The 20321-nt window shown below is 39.3% G+C and overlaps 1 protein-coding gene across 4 annotated transcripts in view; it reads right to left on the bottom strand.

The window, feature by feature from the left end:
• PCBD2 (pterin-4 alpha-carbinolamine dehydratase 2) overlaps window positions 1-20321 on the bottom strand; it is a 58911-nt gene that overhangs the window by 9172 nt on the left and 29418 nt on the right. For 3 of the 4 annotated variants that reach the window (XM_027604978.2, XM_027604976.2, XM_027604975.2), the window contains exon 3: window positions 1076-1171. In XM_027604978.2, the coding sequence (XP_027460779.1) occupies window positions 1076-1171 (96 nt within the window). The remainder of the gene's footprint in view (window positions 1-1075; window positions 1172-20321) is intronic. The other variant, XM_027604979.2, reaches the window with a different exon arrangement.

Below are 20321 nucleotides of genomic sequence, written 5' to 3'. Positions count from 1 at the left end.
AATAAACTCTGGGGGCACAGTCTGCTTCGAGCTGGGCCCAGCAGCCGCCCAGGGATAAAAAGGTCCTCTCATGTGAAGGGCAATTCAGCTGCCAGAATCTGAAATCTTGTCTCTCAAAAAAAAAGAGAGAGAGAGAGGGAGAGAGAGAGCCCAAGAGAGACTAAGGGTCCATTTTAACTCCCATTACTTTAATTACACGACTATTTTCAGGCCACTGAGAAAGACCAAGCTATCAAATATAATATCTTAGCAACTACGTTCAGAAAAGCCCATTTCCAAATTAGGGAAGTGGGACGGGTGGGGTGGGGTGGAAGAACAGACTGTGGCTTCTTGAAAAATCAATTAAAAAGTACAAGCAAAATTATGGACAAAGAGAGGCAAGTAGGAAGGAAAAGTTTATCATGGTACCTGCATATTCTGAATTATTCCAATAAATCACAAGTACATCAGGAAATGTTCTCTTTTTTCAAAGAGAATTTTTAAAAACAGAATCACATAGAAATCTAGATGATATTTCAAATGGCATGACCATAAAGGCAAGGACATTTGGGGTGGGGGCGGAGACCATGATTCTTCTTACTGAGCCCCCTTAAAAACTACTTAAAATCTTTTTAGCCTGCTCTTTGTCTTAAGAAGGCCAGTTCCCACTTAGAATGTAGAATTTAAAAAACAGTTATTTTTAAAGCACAGTTCTTGAGCATAATTATTTCAGTAAGTTAAATAAGGCCATCTCTCTCTTATTTGCTACCATTACTTTCAAAAATTTATCTTAGGAGGGTTTAAAATTTATCTGCATGGCTCATTTTCAGGTTTAATTCAGGAGCTTAATTTGGCCCAACTAGCTCATATAAACAGACAAGCATGAAAATAAAGAGTTTGGTCACTGCTGTCTTGAGCGAATTGGAAAATTTGTTACTAATTTGCAGTAATACCCAGGGATCCTCAGTGAAAGAATAAGAGAATGCTTTCCTAAGCACAATGACACTTGACACATCCCTGCACAGGATAACAAGGAAGAACGGGGTTTCTTAAACTCCATAGCTAAGGTGATCCCCAAATAAGGCAATTTAGTTACCTTGTTGTACACATTGAACCATTCCGGGTGATGATTCATCTTCTCTGCTTGCAGGGCGACTCGGGACATAAAGCCAAATGCCTGCATAAGATGAAGCTGAAACTGATTAGTGGCATTGCCCTCTACTCTGGACCTGGGGGGCAGTGGGGGGAGAGAGAGAGACCAGAATAATCCAGCCAGATAAAGACAAGGCTAGGATCCTTAGGGAAACCTGGAGAAATCAAATATGAAAAGGATTGCTCTCCACAGAGCTGGGGTAATAACAGTGTAGCAGGACCATGACCTGCTGCTCAATGGTGAAAAACAATCAGGCTCAAATAAACAAACCAGGAAATTGGTCTCACCCAGTGACCTGTCTGGACTGTTTAACTGTCCTCAGGACAAGACTCGCCAAAATAACACAAGAGTAATTTCCCTCCAACCAAGTGCCCTGGATCTCACTACCTGGCCCCAAATCTTAGGGGCTACTTTTCTTGCATCACCACCCCTTTTGTGTTTGGTCGCTGGGGTGCTAACTAAGTCATCAATCCCAAGACTATGGGAAAATATCTTACTGAATGACTTCCCCATCCTAGCTCCCAGACAAGACAGGAGGGGATAAAAGACTTTTTTTTGACATATAGAGTGAAACAGGGAAGTCTGGGTTGCCTGCTCTGGGTCTCCTTGCTATTGCCCAGCAATGCCATGTGGAACAGAAAGCACTCCTCCCCAGGGCAGGGGGTGGCAGACTCAGACACATGCATAAGTGCAGACCTGTAGGGCTCAGTCTTCATTCCATAGGGAAAGTGCAAACCTAATTTTGCTAAGCAGAGGCAAACTTGTCCTGAGAGGATGAAAAGCTTTTTTTCTTTTGTTTGCTTTACAATTTTTATGAAGGTAATTGCAAACAATAGGAGAGTTTGTCTCTAATGTGTCCAGAAGACAGAAATACTTGGTAAGACTCTAAGGTAATGGTACATTAACTACAAATTTACAGTGGAATTCACAGGGCAGTACCCATTGTAGCCATATAAATAAATATTTAATTTCATTACCCCTATCCAGAAAAACCGATGTGATGGTAGTTGAGCTATGTTTTTTGGATCACCAAATTAGAGCACATTTCCAAGTTAAGAGTGAGAAGTAGGGAAGATGCCATTTTAAATCATTCTATGTTATTCATAATGGTTAGTATGTCAGAATGATTTTATTCAGGATAAAAACTCCCATTTTGGTCTTTAATTAAAGGCCTGAAGGTTTTTCCCTGTCAGGAAAAGGAAGAACATTCAAGCAAAATCCATTTAACCATGTATGGAATTATCAGTGGAAAACAATATTCATTCTCCCCTTCCTCTTCTTATCTCATAATCTGATTCTCTAGATTGTGTCAAATGTGAAAGTCTTTTAATTATTCAGAGTTAAACTGCATTAAACAATGTATAATGAGAATATCTTAGTCTATTTTGCCTATAATGCCTTATTCTTGTTTAGCTTTAAGACTACCAAAAAAGTTAATCACAATCCCTGAGAAATAGTAATACAGTCATTACGGGCATAGGCTTTTGAGCCAGGGAGGCCTGAATTCAAATTCCCAACATACAACCTGTCATGTGAGCCTCAGTTATCTGATCAGTAAACTGAGGATAATAATAAAAAGTTCATGGAGCCATCCTAATAAAAAATGAGATAGGGGATTTCACTTAGCACAGCACTTGGCACTGGATAAGAGGTCAGTAATAGCCGACACCACTACCACACATCACTCTGGCGAGACCACGTATGACCCTCACAGAACGTAAAATAGGTGAAAAGCCCTCCCACAGCCTTAAAAATCTAAGATCCCAGTAGCTGTCTCCCAGAAGAATGGTGCTTTCCTATTCCACATGCCGTAAACGGAGACTCAAACCCACACACCAGACAAACAGATCACATACTACAGGGTAACAACCTGATGCACACTGCCTGAGGAAAACACAATCTGACAAGATATTAGGTGGGCAAAGTCAGTCCCTACCCAAGTTCTTAAGCCCTGTGGCCACAATTTCTTTGAATTATGCTATCTTAAAGGTCCAAAGTGATGCTTAGCATCCCTTACTATTTCCCAAGAACCAAGTGGATCAAGGGGATGATTTGAACACAGTCAGAAGTACTCCTCAAATCTTTGATTACCAGCATGCTATCAGCATGGTAGCAAAATCTACTCTATCACAGATACAGCTTAAAAGAAAACACCCCTTGGAGTGCCTGGGTGGCTCAGTCGATTAAGCATCCAACTCTTGATCTCAGCTCAGGTCTCAATCTTTCGGTCCTGAGTTCGAGCCCTGCAATGGGCTCCACACTGGGTGTGGAGCCTACATAGAGAGAGAGAACACCCACATTCTAAGAGTTACATTGATCAAAGGAAAACCTTGGGGCGCCTGGATGCCTCAGTCAGTTAAACGTCTGCCTTCTGCTCAGGTCATGATCCCAGGGTACCGGGATCAAGCCCCACATGGGCTCTCTGCTCTCAAGCCTACCTCTCCTCTCCCTCTGCCTCCCACTCTGCCTACTTGTGTACTCACTCTCTCTCTCAAATAAATAAAATCTTAAAAAAAAAAAACCTTCTATCATATCTGCATACAGTATAAAAAGAAAAACAAAGGACACTTCCAAAGATCCTCCAAACTTATGTATTCCTTAGCTTTACATATTTCCCTTCAACTGTCACCTAATATTTGCATTTAATAAAATATCATAAGCTTGATAAACCATTTACACAGGATCTACTCCTAATTCTTCCCAAGGGAAGGAACACTTGCTCCTGCCCTGGGAGCAAGGAGACAATTTCATAATCCTTCTTCCATATAACAGAACCAAATAATCCCCAAAATATTTATTTTTAAATCCGCAAATTAAAAACATTCACAACAATACACATTCAAATTAAAGTAAAAGGATTTCTGCAAGGAAGTGAAATGAGTGGATAGGAGAGGAAAAAAACCAAACCTCAAAAGGGAACTTTGATTATCTGGCTTTAATAAAAAAGGAATATGACTGAACAGCAAAATGGGCAGATGGTGAAAAGCATCTGTCCCTTCCTTCTAAGATTTCTTTTTTACAGCCCTAGCTAGTTTTTCCCAGGATGCCAGTTGGAGCCTACAGGCCTTGAGCTAGGTAAGAGTCCAGGCTTTCTAAAACTATTCCATCAATGAAAACTGCAGAGTGTGAGGCAGAATGCACACCACTAACAATACAGTGAGGAGCTGAGAGGACAGGACTAAGAAAATGGACAAAATGAAGTAGAAGTCAGCAAGAATTTGTAACAATTAGAAAATAAGTACATATTGCTTCTCGGCCTTTTGGCTAAGATCAAGTGTAGAAAATAAGTACGGAACACAAAGGAGATCTAACAGATAACTTTTGTGAATAAGACAACAACAAACAAACAAACACAGAAAGAAATGAGAGATGTAATTCAAAAAATTTTTCCAGAAATAAAATATTTAAATTTATAGATTGGAAGAATTCAACCATTTCTAGACATCCTAATGAAGTTAATGAATTTGAAGATTAAAAAATCCTTTGGCATCTAGCCAAAAAGATCAATTCGCCTGTAAGGATGAAAATAATCTGGCTGACTTCAAACTTCCACCTACCAGCATTGAACAAAAGAAGTCAGAGGAGCAATGCCTATAAAGGCTTTAGGAAATCAAAATGCAAAGAATTTTATACCCAGCTAAACTGTTGTTCAAAATTAATACAAGAGACCTAATTTTTAAAAGACGTTAACTCAGGGAATAACTCCCCTTCACCCTTTCTGAGGAAACTTTTATTAAAGGATGAAATACAAGTAACTAGAGAAGGATGGAGAAACAATATAAAAGTTATCAGCAGTGAGCAACTAATTCGCTCACGTCTAGGAATAAATTTAAAACAATTTTGGGGATTGTAGTCACAGAATGGAATGTAAATATTATAAACTATTAAAAGATGTGGAAGAAAAGGAGGAGAAATGGGGAAGGTAGATGAAAGTTTAAAAATTCTAAAGGCTGCAAGATCAGAAGCATAAAACTAAGCACTAGAAACAAAAAATAAAATGTAACAAAACTGCATGGTGTAGGGAAAGTAAGAGAAAGTAGAAGTTTAATTTTGATATTGCTTAGTGGAGAGACTACTATCTAAAGAAATGCTATCTAAAGAAACAGAGGATTAAGTTTGCTATGTAAAATTATAGGTATAACAGTATCCACAAGAAGAACAAAAATAATAATAGAAACATTCACAATTAGGTTCAAGGAAAGCACAAGTAAAGTGAGGCAAACAAAACACAATCCAGGGCACCTGGGTGATTCAGTCAGCTCAGGTCATGATCCCAGGGTCCTGGGATCGAGCCCCGTATCGGGGCCCCCTGCTCAGTGGGTACTCTGCCTCTCCCTCTGCCCCTCCACCTCCCCCTGCTCGTGTCCTCTCTAAGTGAATAAATTTTAAAAATCTTAAAAAAAAATAAAACACAATCCATGTCATAATTCAAATTAAGAGAGGAAAAAAAGTATATTGGTTCTGTCATGTTTTACAAGACCAAACATCTTTCCAATCAATAAATGTAAAGAGCCATAATCCAACCAATTAAAAGAAGAGAAAACTTGGGGCGCCTGGCTGGCCCAGTTGGTAGAGCATGCAACTCTTGATCTCAGGGTTGAGAGTTCGAGCCCCATCTTGGGTGTGGAGATTACTTAAATAAATAAAACTTTAAAGAAAAAAAAAGAAGAGGAAGCTTTACATGGATCACAAAGCAAAACTCAACTGTTGGAAATAAAAGGACACAGGCAAATGTAAAAAAAAAAAATTTAACTTATAAACGTATGTCCATAATGAAGATTGAATAATTTTGAGTACCTATACTACAAGTAACACAGCCTCAAAATCAATGAGGCAGAAATGACAGGAAATACAAGACAAACAGAAACGTCCATAGTGGAAACTTTAATTTCCATTTCTTAACCCATGGCACAGTAACCACACAAAATCAAGGATATGGACTACTTAAACACATCATTTAAAAGGTAGATCTAATTAATATACTTTAAACTCTAAACAATGAGAATATATCTTTTAAAGTGTCTGTCTACTCACCATTCACAGAAACTGAACACATATTGTCCCACAAAGATCTCAATCAATTCCAAAAAGTAGAAATAATGCTGACAACATTCTCGGTTAAAGTTAAAAACAAAACGAGAAGGCAAAAGTAGCAAAAATAAAGTACTACCTGGAAATGTTTTTAAATCCTTCTTTTAAAGTCTTGATTCACAGAAGAAATCAAAACCGAAACTGAATAGAAATTAATCATGTATGTACTACATACAGGACACATGTAAAGCAATAATCAGAATAAACACCCTTAAATACTTAAATTAAGAGCATGAAAGAAGGGGCACCTGGGTGGCTCAGTCGTTAAGCATCTGCCTTCGGCTCAGGTCATGATCCCAGGGTCCTGGGATCGAGCCCTGCATCGGGCTCCCTGCTCCGCGGGAAGCCTGCTTCTCCCTCTCCCACTCCCCCTGCTTGTGTTCCCTCTCTTGCTGTGTCTCTCTCTGTCAAATAAATAAATAAAATCTTAAAAAAAAAAAAGAATGTGAAAGAAAATAAGTAAATAAAAATAAACTTAGGGAGGAGAACAAGAATGAATATAAAGAGAACAGCAGATGTAAATGAACAGGAAAGAAAAAAATGGCAGAACTGATAAATCCAAAAGCTGAAACAATTATGTAATAGAAAATTGGTTACTTCATTTAAAGACAAAAGACAGGGAGAAAAAGTACAGATAAACAAAACAGGAAATGAGAATAGTGAAGTAACTACAGATAAAGGAAATTGCAAAACATAAAAAACAAATTTTTAAATAAATGCAAGTATTTATATAAATAAATTTCAAAACATAGGTAAAATAGTTCTCTAATAAAAATTATCCAAAAAATTTATCAAAACTGACCCCAGAAGAGAAAAACATATAAACACGACTGACACCAAAAAGTAACAGTTCCTAGTCATTTCACAGAGAAATTCTACAAAACCTTGAAGGCAGAGTTAACTCTAATACTAATTAAACTGCTCCAGAGCACAGAAAAAGAGGGACATTTCCAAATTATTTAAACTACCATAACACTCTCCAAGTTCCCACAAAGATAGCATGTAACAATGAAAGTATAGGCTGATTTCATATTAAGTGAAATCTTAATAAACAAAACCTACCAGTACACTAAAAGAGCAAAGCACCATGAGCAAATGGGATTCATTTTAAGAATGCAAGGAATGTTTAATATAAGGCATATATTGATATAACTCACCACATCAGTAAATCAAGAGAAAAATCATGTAATGACTTCCATAAATTCTGAAAAGATATTTGATAAATTCAGTATTTCTTAGGTATTAAAACTCTTAATAAAATAAGAATATATGGGCCTCTCTTTTTTGTGGTTATCAACTGTTTTCTTTATAACAAGTAATGAGTACAAAAATTGCTTTATATTTGGAGGGTAAAATAGGAGCATGTAACCACAGCATCAAAATATACATACCAAAATTGGCTACATGGATAATCATCACTGTTTGTTCATAAAAGCAGCAGTTAGGAAGAACCCAAGTTGGACCCCTCTTTAAATAGAATATATTCTCAGTCCAAAAGGTAGTATTATTCTTAAAAGAATACTACTAGACGATTTCCATTAAAGTCAAGAATAACCCTCCCCCCAAAAAAAGCCTTTTATACAAACAATAACTAATTAGAAAATATATTGGAAGAAAAGATTCCATCTAAAGTGGCACCAAAAATTAACTAGTAAACTTGGCAAGAAATATGTGAATTCTATACGCAGAAGACTTGAAACCACTATGAAATAATGGGTAGATCTTACTATATTAAAATTTTTCTCTCTATGGCAATAAAAACCAACAAATAAAACTAAAAGACAAACAACAAGCTGGATTTGCAGTACGTATTTCCTTGGCATATAAAGAACCTTTGGCATATAAAGAACTTGGCATATAAAGAATATTAAAAAATTAATAAGAAAAAGATCAACCACCCAATTTTTTTAAATGGGCAAAGGACATAATAGGTAACAAATGGAAGCAAATGGTTCTTAAACACTAAAACTGCTAAGACTCATACATGATAAGAGAAGAACAAATTAATACTAACTTTTACATCAATTATATCTCAGTAAAGCTACAGGGGGTGGGAAACTAAGTTAAACCTATCAGTTTGATAAAGATCAAAAAGTCTGATAATACTCTGTTGATGAGGATGCAGGAGAAAAGGCACTCACACACTGCTGGTGAACATTACCTGATACGTCAACACTCTGGAAGAGAATTTGACAATATCCATCAAAATTAAAAATGCCTGTGCCAGGGGCGCCTTAGTGGCTCAGCTGGATAAGCGTCTGCCTTCGGCTCAGCTCATGATCTCAGGGTCCTGGGATTGAGCCCTGTGTTGGCTCCCTCCTCGGTGGGGAGTCTGCTTCTCCCTCTGCCCCTCCCTGGCTCGTGCTCTCTCTCTCTCTCTCTCTCTGAAATAAAGAAATAAACTCTTACAAAAAAAAAAATGCCTGTGCCTTTCAGCTAAATAATCTCACTTCTAGAAATTAGTCCTGCAAGCACATTGATGCATAAATTACAAGACTGGTCACTGCAGGGGCGCCATGGTGGCACAGTCAGTTGAGCCTCCAACTCTTAGTTTTGGCTCCAGTAGTGATCTTGAGGTCATGAGGTCGAGCCCCATGTGGGGCTCCACACAGCACAGAGTCTACCTGGGATTCTCTGCCTCTCCCTCTCCCTCTGCTCCTCCCCCTGGCTCTCCCTCATGGTCTCCCTCTAAAATTAAAAAATCGTTAGAAAAATGGTCACTGCAGCACAGCTTGTAAGAGCCACAGATCTGAAAAAGCCAAAGGTCCATCAGTAGGGAACTGATCAAATACAGGATGGTCCATTTACACAAAGGAATACTATGTAGCCATTAAGAAGAATGAAGAAACTATCTGCTTACATGGAAAAACCTCCAAGATATATTACTAAATGAAAAATAAATGCATAACAATAGTCTGTGAATTGTACAAAAGGAGAGGAAATTACATGCGTTAATATCTCCACAACCACGCAGAAGAGATTGGTAACCGTGAAAGACAGTGGGTGGAGAGGGGAAACTGGGAGGCTGGGGATTAGGGACCACAAAAGACTTACTATACTCTTTGGTGCCTTGAATCTGTGCCACATAAATACCTGTTCTACTTTTAAAAAATAGTTTGGGGAAAAAAATTAAGATGCCATGCAAATGAAGATTTCACTCTAAAGGGAGCTGAGATACTGCAATGTATATAACCTGGTTCATATTAAAATATTTTGGCTCATGTTAACTTCTTAACATATGCCTACCTGTTTAGGTGGGTTTTTAGTGCCAATTTACAGCATAGTTTGTCTATGAGCCATGTTCTGTTGAGCCACGGCCATTTCAAACAAACATATGGCCAACAAATAACATATAATGGCTGATAATAGTTTCAGCCTTTCCTCTATTGCAAATTACAAACATTTTATGAACAAGTCAATGAATGCATGATGAAGTATGACTTTTTAAGTCACTCTGCCATGTTAAGGAATGTAAGCATTACAATCATGGTAAATGGGGTCAATGAAGTTTGTCATTTGGAAATCTCCAAACCATCAGCAATTAAAAGATTTTTCCATGAACCCCAAATCAAGTATTCCTAGGGAACTTTAATTTTTCTTAAAGTTCCTTTTGTTTCATTTTATTCCATGAAAATATGAAAGACTATCAGATGCACGAAACCAAAACAAAACCCCGTATCAATCTGTGAAATGTTTAACAGCACCCTGAATTTAAAATGCAGCTTCAGTCCAAATACCATGTACGATTTATTAAAGTTCTAAAGACTTCTAGCACATATTTACAATATGAATCTTTCATTACTCAGAGCAATTCTCTTTGATATAAGTTCTTTAAATCTGCTGCCTTTTATATTTTGATTATAGACTATTTTAATTATGCACTAAAAAAGAACATATCTCCCACTAAGAAAATGAGCACCAGCGACTCCAAAGTAATTTCCCCAGTACAATCTCCATTAAGCCTCTAAATACTTCCGTTACTAATTCAATGAATTAGAACTCTATTGTTTATGAATCACCTTTATGTTTGTAGGCCTATAACTCTTCTTTTATAAAACACAATTGCTATGGAAGGAAATGATATTTACGTTTGATTAGAAATGAAAACACTATTACATAAATCAGTTTGGGCATTTCTTCACGTCTTGAAACATGATCAGCAATTTAGTCTAATTGGTGATCAAGGAAACTATCTTGTGATCAATTAAAGTAATTACCAGATTCCGGCAATACAACCTACCTTAATTTCAGCTAGAGTCTGCACTTCTTCAACTTTAATTAAAAATAATGAAAATTATTAAGCAAAATGCACGGCAAGATCATTGCCAAGCACGCACATGTCATAGGACAGGACCTTCCCATGGTGTTGGTGACTGATCGATCACACAAATACCGCTTGGTGCACCAAGGAAAGGCGTTCTTTGCCCCAGAATATTACATGACTCACCATGACTCTCCCGTGGAAAACATGGTTAACTGTTCTAGCCACCGCACAGGGAACACTGGATACTAATTTGCCAGCAACAGAGGAATACTCTCGACTAGCAACATGAAAACTGTGAGGAACAGACCCAACCAAAGATGTATTTGATCCGTGGTTTTTTTTCTCCAAATTGTAACTTGTGTTTTGAGCACACTGGTCAACTGCAGAAACGTTAGGGTGAGAGACAGAGATTGAAATATCCTAGCGCTGCTATTCACTAGCTATCTGATCTCAGAGAGATCACAACATTTGAAATGATTCTGAGTTTCCTATTATGTAAAAATGTAAAAATGGGGTACGTGCCAGGCATTCCGTCAGGAGCTCAGTTAATGCTAGTGATTATTATCATCACCAACACTTTAATTCTACAGTGCCTAAGGCCTGGAGAGGAAGAATTCCTTTCCAAAACCAGCAGAAGAACCATTCAAGACCAAAGAAATTCACCCTAGCAAGGACAAGAAAATCAGAAACATACTTAAAACTGTTTCTCTACGGGGGTATCCTCACAGAAAGATTTCCAGTGAAATGGCAATTGGACGGTGAGCATCTAAGCCCAGCAGGTGACTCATGCGTCCCTGAAGAGCCAGACTAAAGACCTTACCTGAGGATCACCCCCTAGGCAGTCCAGTATGTGTGTCTGGGGACAGGCCACTCATCTACCTGCCTTCTACTTGATCCACTGCAGAGTGCAACATCCCCGATAACTCAGGCCAAGAATATCCAGCCCTGATCTTAAAACTGGCTTCCCCAAGGCACTTTAGACAATGCCCACAAGGTACTAAGCAAGTAGCTGGTTCTACTGTGCCCTAGGCTAAATTAGCGCCCCTTCAGCTGGTGGTAGTACACTACCTGTGAGGTAGCACGCTCACTTCAACACATTGCCTTCAAAAGCTGTGCTCACAGGACCATAACATTCCCGAGCCTTACAAAAAAGAAGCTCTTAAGTCACCATTTTTAGCAATTACCGTAATATCCCAAACAGCCATATGGAAAAATAAGATAGCTTTTAGCTAATTACACGGTACTACCTTCAACATATACTGTTAAATGAAGCAAGGGGCAAAACGGATTCCTTTTGCAGAACGAGGATTTATAATTACATTAGTAAATTCCTCCTGAATTCCCAGGAAGACTACTCTTTGACAGAGGTCTACTAGTATCCGCTCTCCTCCAGGCAGCAGAGTTGAACCAACATCAACACCTCTGCCCACAATCTTACCTAAGAGCCCATTATTTCTGTTCCATGGTTAGGAAAAGTCCTATAACTAGACAGATATCACATATCTGATGTGTGCCCAAGAAGCACTGTCGACAAGATGGTCACAAGCTGAGAAAAACTTCTCCCTGAAAAGACGTGACTCATTTCCGAATTCCTCTGCACGTGAGTTTAAATTACATTTCCCCATATCATCAGCAGCTACTATGGGGCATACCAACAGCTCCATCTGATGAGCTCCTTCTAACATTTCTCACGATCCTTCAGTTTTGCTCTCTTGGATTCAGCACGTTTCACCAGTTTCCTCTCCATCGTTTCCCTCTAAAGCTGAGTGAAACACGGGTTTCAGAATCATTCCAACAGAAATCCACCAGGGAAGCCATTTACTCGGAGTCCCCTAACGTCAAGTGGCTTCTGATGCCTCCCTCTTCCCTGAGGCTGTTCCTGACCGCCAGCCAGCTGCTTGGGAAATCCCGTCTTGGGAGGGTGTCTTTCCCAATCAGCTGATAATCCCTGCTTGTTAGCTTTCAGGAGTCTCTGGAGGTGAGAGGTATGGCAAAGACTCCCAAAGTTTTTTGTTTTGCTTTAGCAAGTTAGAACTTATGAATTAAATTCTTAAAGAATGAGAATTTATGCTCCTTGGCATTGTCATCATTATAAAATTTATAAAAATTCACACTTATATAGAAAAATACCCTTAGGCTTCAACTTTATGCATCCAAACCACCAAGATATATGGAATATCTGGCCAAATACATTTTTAGAAATCAAATAATAGGCAAAATGGCAGTCTAACTCCCAACCTTTTCTTTTTTTAAAAAAAAGATTTTTATTTAGAGAGAGAGAATGAGATAGAGCATGAGAGGGGGGAGGGTCAGAGGGAGAGGCAGACCCCCCGCTGAGCAGGGAGCCCGACGCAGGACTCGATCCCGGGACTCCAGGATCATGACCTGAGCTGAAGGCAGTCGCTTAACCAACTGAGTCACCCAGGCGCCCCCCAACCTTTTCTTCTTTATAATCAGCTGGCTCCTTTTAAGAGATGCAACTACTAGTATTTACACTGTGACTCCAGTATATATCTGACATGAAATTGTTCCGCCCTATTATCGTACCTAAGTTTAAAAAGACAGAGAGAAGGAAAAAAGCTTCTGCTCCAATTGGAGTATTTTAAATTAAACTGCAAGACAAGATGCTCCAACAATAACCAAAAGGATTGAAGGAAGAGAACAAGGGCTCAGAGCAGAAAGAACACCCACTCCTCCAGCATGGGGTGGGGAGAGAGGGCACTCAACAAAATATTCTAAAGAAACAAAACAATACCTAATTTGGCCTAACTACAAAAAATACATTTTCCACAAGCAGTACACATTTTGTAAAACAGAGTCTTGTCTCACTTCGCATCACAAAATATGTGAATGTAAAAAAGGTCTGTCACAACAGCAACAAATTCATAGTCTTTACTTATTTCTAAATGGGGTCGATCCTCCTTTTAAGAGATTTTCAGTAGAGTTTTGGCAACATTTGCCAATATTTTCTATAAGAAAAATATATCACCCAAAAATATTCCAGCCCGATCAGACATCCTGATAATTCAGCAGAGGACCTCCAGTGATAGACGGCTGCAATGCATCACTGCAAGCCAACAGCCTGCCAGACCCCCTTCTCAGAAAACAGTGCCAATGCAGAAGCAGCCCAGTGAGGAAAGAGACCATCTCTTAAGTCATCTGTATTTATTTGTTTCAAAGTGCACCCATAGGTTGTGAACTTGGAAAGGTCCCTGAACCTGTCAGAGTCTTCAGACACTGAGCTAAAGCAAACCACAAATATATTCAGAATTTATCCTCAACCTGTTATGAAGAGGCTTAAGGAGAGACCTTTCTACGTTTAACAGACTGAAACTAGGGACTTTTTCCTTTCTGTGTTTTAAACCCTATTACTAAAGAATTAAAGAAAAATCTCCGGGCTGGAGACACACAGAGAGTAAAACAGACTTAGCACTTACCCTGCTTTTGGTATCAAAAGACTCAGAAGGTCTGGTGGATCCTTTTTCAGACAACAGACATTTCAGGTGTCATCTCATCCTGAAAGGTTCTAATCCCAGCTCTGTCTCATTCTATGGCCTTGAGCAAATCCTAAACCTCGCTCACCTCTCCTAGTCCCCGGAAATCAGAGGCTCTACTACTTAACTTCACTGTGCGAGGAGATCTCATGAAAACACGCAGAGCACTTTGCACAGAAAACACGCTACTGTAGAACACTGAAAAGGTCCCAATCTGCTAGAATCCTACACAAAGTAATTTTATGTCATTTTTTTAATCTAGAAAATTTACTCCGTGTGGCCAAAGGAACTTAGTTGCATCCTGGACGCAAATGAAAAAATTTAAGTGTCTGTGATAAAAACTCACGAGTAAGGCGAATAATTCAGGAAACAGTAATGAACAGAAGAAATATTTCAAAGAACAAATGCTCACTCAGGTCAATTCTTTCTGCCATACTCCTATATAAATTACCTTAGCTTCAGCTGTTGATCAAGTTGGGTTTTTTGGGTTTGGGGTTTTTTTTTTGTTTTTGTTTTCTTTAATCATTCATAATATCCTGAGAGGAGAAAAAAACAAAACAAAACAAAACAAAAACAACAGTTTGTTTTCCTGGATGCATCTAAATGGGCAAGTTTGTTTTCCCTCCAGAGAGCAGGCTCCCACTCAGTTCCAGCACAGAGCTGCGACCTTCTCTGTGCACGTGAGGGCTGAGGGCTTGCAGGCAGCACACAGTGAAGCTCCATCTCTGTACCAAGCCCTGCACAGATCGCTTGCAATCCCCACCAGAGGAAGAGAATGCAACTGGCTCTAAAACCCTGGGACAAAGAAAACAGAGAGATACTGATGGAGTGGGAGTGCTCTACCATCAGATGCAATTCCTAAAGAGAAATTCTTCCCTTTTGTTTTTAAAAGTTTATTATTTCATACCTTATGCAAATCATACTTTATATATTAGGCAATAATATTTTAGAAATACTCAAGTCAAATTAAAGGCTTCAATAGCCTTGCCAAAAGCACTGTGATTTTCCTATAAAAAAATTATTCCAATTTGTTGATCTTACATAGGATGAAACATACTGTAACAATCTTCATAATTTATGTCCTGTTGGGACACAATGATTTAAAGTAACATAATACAGAGCCGCATCATGGCTAATCTAAACCACCTGACCAGATAAACACCAGCTTCCCTTCTCTCTTCAGCAAGGGCATTTCTGTTTATTGTCATATCATTTCCTCATTCTAGGAACATGCAGAATAAATGCAGCCAACCTGCATTTCAGTGGGAGGCTGAGCTGGCCTTTCCCATGTCGGGAGGTTTGTGCGCACACAGGTACCAGTACAATGTCAAGGGCTTACAAGACAGAAAACAACCCAGGAATTCCACCCTCAAAATCATTTACAGCGAAGCAAATATGGACTCATCCAGTACAATCTGGACCAGGTGTGGTGTTATAAACCACAATCTTTGGGGTTTTTGTGTGTGTGTGTGTGTGTGTGTGTGTGTGTGTGTGTGTGTGTGTGTGTGTGTGTGTGTGTGTGTGTGTGTGTGTGTGTTTTTAATGTCACTGAAGAGGTAATTCTTTCAAACAAATTATGGGGCTTACTATGAGCCAAATTTTTAAAAAACGCTTCAATCATGCCTCTCGCTATGTTCACAAGCACTCATGATCTGATTAACTAAACTGAAACTGCCCAAATTAACCAATGTCTTTTTGGGGTGAGGAATCTCAGTGGAAGAGAAAGACAAAGAACCCCCACGGCACTGACCACAGCCATTTCTGGTGCAAATTTCAGATTGTGAGGTTTCTCCAGGGTCCAAATCTCTTCAACCCTTCTCACATACGCAAACCTCACTGGGCAGAGCGAGGTTTTCAGGGGGACTTAAGGGAAGGGTTTAGAGTTTCAATCCTGAAAGAAAAAGTGCAGGAACACATGTGCATTCGGCAGATAACAATTCACTGAAAATATTTTAAAACAAAACAAAACGCCTGTCTGACCAAATTTTTATAAACTTGGTTGGGGAAGAGGAAAACAAACAATTGTTTAAGGATGGTTTCAAATACTGCTCTCTGCTGTTACTGAGAATTTTCAAAGCTTCTCATGCTCCATTGGAAACAGCTCTGCTTCACAAGCTGTTCTTGTCAGCCCTGCCAAAGAAATGGTCTGATACACTTTATTGCAAGTTTATCAATTTGCTTACCCAGGCAAATATATATAATTATCTCTGCCTATCAAGACCAGGGTACAATAGGATTCCTCCACTGAAAGCAGGGAGATGATTAAAATACAACAGGATGAGATGGGTTAGCAGACATGAGGCACGTGCATTCGTCACCCCAGCTCCACTGCAGCGGACGCTGCAACATCCTAACCCAGTTCCACCAGTCCCAGAATGCTCAGAACCTGAGCCAACCTTACCAGCAACGTTTTTCATGGAGATGAATCCCCACATGGGGATCGGGAATGGGGGACTGGACACGGCAAGGAGATACATTTGTGTCACAACCTGGAGCCCTCTGATTTGTGAAATTAAATGGAAAATATACTTTGTGAAATCAAACAGAAAGTATCCTTTTTCAGACAACAGACATTCAGTAACTTGGGTTTGAATTTAACACTGCATATTTGTAAAAATTTAAGATGACAGATGATAAACCTGCAATATGACTGGTGACATCATAAGTTAGCGCTATCAACAGTGAGTTCTGGTAAAAAGTGGGTCTTTTGCCCGAGAGCACTCACACCTTGGACTAAAAGCCCACTTGCTTATTCTTGTTTTCATTATATTTGCACTGTATGTACATCTCCCCACACTTCCCAAACCACTTCAAAATCAGCTCATGTTGCTCTGAAGTCATGAGGATTTAGGTCACTATGGGTTTCCCCAGCCTCATGCACAGATAGGGTTCTCTGATGATGCAGAGCCCTGTCAATGAGCTACAATGTGACTGTCCCCAAGCCCTGACTTCTCACAATCCTGTACCTTCATTTTTTTATTAATTTGTATACCACAGAGTTATCCCAGCAATTACATTTTTAGATCTCTACCCTAAGGAAACTCTCACATCTGTACACAAGGAGATACAAGGATGCTTGTTATAGAACTGACAGTAATAATGAGCAGTGCCAAGAATCTAAATGTCCATCAACAGGGGAATGGATAAACTTGGTTAATTTATTCACAATTTTATTTGATTTTTAGAGGAATAGAAGATTTAAAAACAATCTACTAGGGATGCCTCGGTGGCTCCGTCGTTTAAGCATCTGCCCTCGGCTCAGGTCATGATCCCGGGGTCCTGGGATCAAGTCCTGAATCTGGCTCCCTGCTCAGCGGGGAGCCTGCTTCTCCCTCTGCCTGCCACTTCCCGTACTTGCGCATTCTCTCTCTCTGACAAATAAATAAATAAAATCTTTTTTAAAAATTAAAATGAATAAAATAAAATAAAAACAATCTACTATATGAGAAGCAGTACAATGGATGGAAAGAGTATTTGTCTAGGAATCTAAAACCTGGGCTCTGTACCAAACCTTGAGCAAGCTACATGACCTGGCTGGGTTAAGACTCCATTTGGATGCAAGGAGGTGATGTGTACCAATCACATAGCACAGTGCCTTCACACATACAGTAATGCTGAATTAAAAAGAATAGCAGCTAATAATTATAGCAGGTTGATCGTTCCTATTTTATAGAGGAGAGTACTGAGGCTCCAAGAAAATAAGTCACATGCCCAGAGTCACACATCTCACAAAAGGTGAGGCTGGGATTCAAATCCAAGTACATCCAACTCCAAAGCCTTCATGTGTATGTTTAGGACAAATCCCTGATGTCAGGTTATGCTTTTTCCATTTCTATCCTCTACCTCAAAGCTAATTATAGCAAAAATAAGCTTCCTGTACTTTTTATTTTCAAAGTTTAACTACAAGAGAAAAATTAAACAAAAACTTTAGAAAAAGGAAAAACTATTATAAATTTTTTTCCTGTGCCCTTTCCCCCTCAACTGTCAAGATACTCTGTACTCTGAACTTCCTTGTAACATTAAAACAACCTACTCATTTTTCACTTACTTCCATCGTCTTCTTTACTTGTTTTTAGAAGCCATACAATCTCAGAAAGAATGGGTAATCTCTTTGAGAAACTATTTCAGGCACATGGTTCAAGCATATAGGAGAGAGACATAGATTCCAAATAGGTTTTTTTAAGCCAGGCCTTCTGAACATTAAGACTCTTTGAATTCTCTACCAATATATTATGGAGTTCTAGGGGCAAAACTAGAAGAGCAACTGTATAATTTGAGGTCTATGGAATGAATGAGAAGTCTTTCTTTAAATCCTTTTTTTCAACACCCAGTGACAACATTAGATAACATGATAAAGTCCTCTTTAGCTGAGCACCTATTAAAGTAACCAATTAGCTCAGGTACTGTACCAAAACCATGACAACTGAACCTGTAAAAACAAACACTCCACCCACCAAACTTGAAACAACAGGGACGATATCACCAAATCCTCCAATAGGCAGGGAGTGTGCACTGTGGAAAGATCCCCAGAACTTCTCTGGGACCCAAGTTCTTATCCTCAAATATTTCTTCCAGCCACGCACGTGCCTGGGGTGTGCCATCCAACCTCCCGCCTCAGCTCCCCTATTAGTTCAGGAGAGGTCCACTCGCTGATGGGCTGTGGAAAGGCGGAGGCATCAGCATACGTAACTGCTGTCACGTATTTCTGTTTTTAGTGCTTAGAGAAAAGAGTACAGATCTCAAATGATCTGCGTCTTAGGCTTTCAAAATTATGATACTGGTAGACCATCATAATGAGGTCAAAGTCTCCATTACTCTCTGGGTCAGCCTAATCTTGCTCACACACCAAGGGTAAACTTGGGGCCACATGCCTGCCCTGGTGTTCGGAGATGTATTCTTCATTGAAAACTTGAGAATTATAAGCAGTTACAAATCCAAATACAAAAAAAATATGCTGAGCTGTGAATATGGAGAGTGGGCAAGAGGTGAGAAGTAAATTCGGGGTAGTTCTGAAAGACGTGTACCATCCAGAGAGCCATGTTTCATGAGACCAGCAGAGTTACCTGGCCCAAATCCCCAAGGCTCAGAAAAGCATGCCTTGCAATTTTTAGCTGGAATTCATTTTCTTTACAAAAGAGATGTTCTGCTTTAACTTTAAATCCTTCTGAGCCCATGCAGAATGTTATGGAAAAGTGCCTGAATCGTCCTGTGATACAGAAAGTCCAGAAACTGAGAAGGGAACCGTGTGCTTGAGGTACAGGCCTAGCACTCTCACCCTGGATACTCCTCCCTCCCAGCCTTGGCTTCCCCACCGTGGCAGGAAGGGGGCAGACCAAGGATGGCAGGGTTCCTCCCACCGGGTGATGTGACAACCAGAATACAGAGGTAAGTGCTGTGTTCCCTGATGATTAAAAAAAAAAAAAGATTCTTCTCAGAGCAAAGAATTGGGGTCTCCTAAGCCAGCATTTAAGAAGTGAGGGTTTGCTTTTTTCATGTTACTTAGGGAAGAATCTAGAGTTCTTTGTCTGGCATAAATGACCTACTTGGGACCTTAGAAGTGTTTTTACAAGATCTAGTAAAACTTTAAGGTAGTTAAGTATCCAATTTATCTTTCAGTTTCATATATTGGGAGAGTAGACCCCAAGTCACAATTATCTGCCCCAACCTTTCCAGAAAGAACACTTGTGAACCTTCTTATGTGTTTCATCTATTGCCTTCCTTTGATGCAGTGAAGGTTTTGGACCTGGAGATCGGGTCTACACGTGGTGGATGCGGCACAGGATTTTAGCAGTCTCTGCTTTTTGGCACAGACTGAGGTGAGGCACTCCGCATTACTCTTTCTCCTGACTGCCTCAGATTTCAGCTAAAACCCCGTTCAAAGATGATGAAAATTCCTATGACTCAGCAGATGACCCACACACATTACATGGGCATAATGGGTTATGGATATAAAGTTCTAAAAATTCCACAATCTCAGAAAAAAAAATTGAATAGAAGAAAATCAATGACTGTATTAACATAAGCTTATAATAAAGTTAGAAATCCTGTCTGGCCACTGTCTGTTTGTATACCACCTTCTAAGAATGCAGAGCAATAGTGACCAATGACAGAGAAGGTTCTAGGTTGGTGTTTTCTCTTGAAATGCAATACTATTCAGCACTTTCTTTAAATATATGTCCTTTAAACAGTAAATACGGTCAGGTATATTTCAAATATGGTGGTTTTTTAAAGACTAAAAACACTTTAAGAATGGATTTAACTTGAGACACCTGGGAGGCTCAGTCAGTTGCGCGTCCGACTCTTTTTTTTTTAAGATTTTTTTATTTATTCATTAGGCAGA

Source organism: Zalophus californianus, chromosome 5, assembly GCF_009762305.2.
Source record: "Zalophus californianus isolate mZalCal1 chromosome 5, mZalCal1.pri.v2, whole genome shotgun sequence".
Taxonomy (NCBI): Eukaryota; Metazoa; Chordata; class Mammalia; order Carnivora; family Otariidae; genus Zalophus; species Zalophus californianus.
The sequence above is the reverse complement of the archived record's forward strand: the minus strand, read 5'-3'. Positions and strand labels throughout refer to the sequence as shown.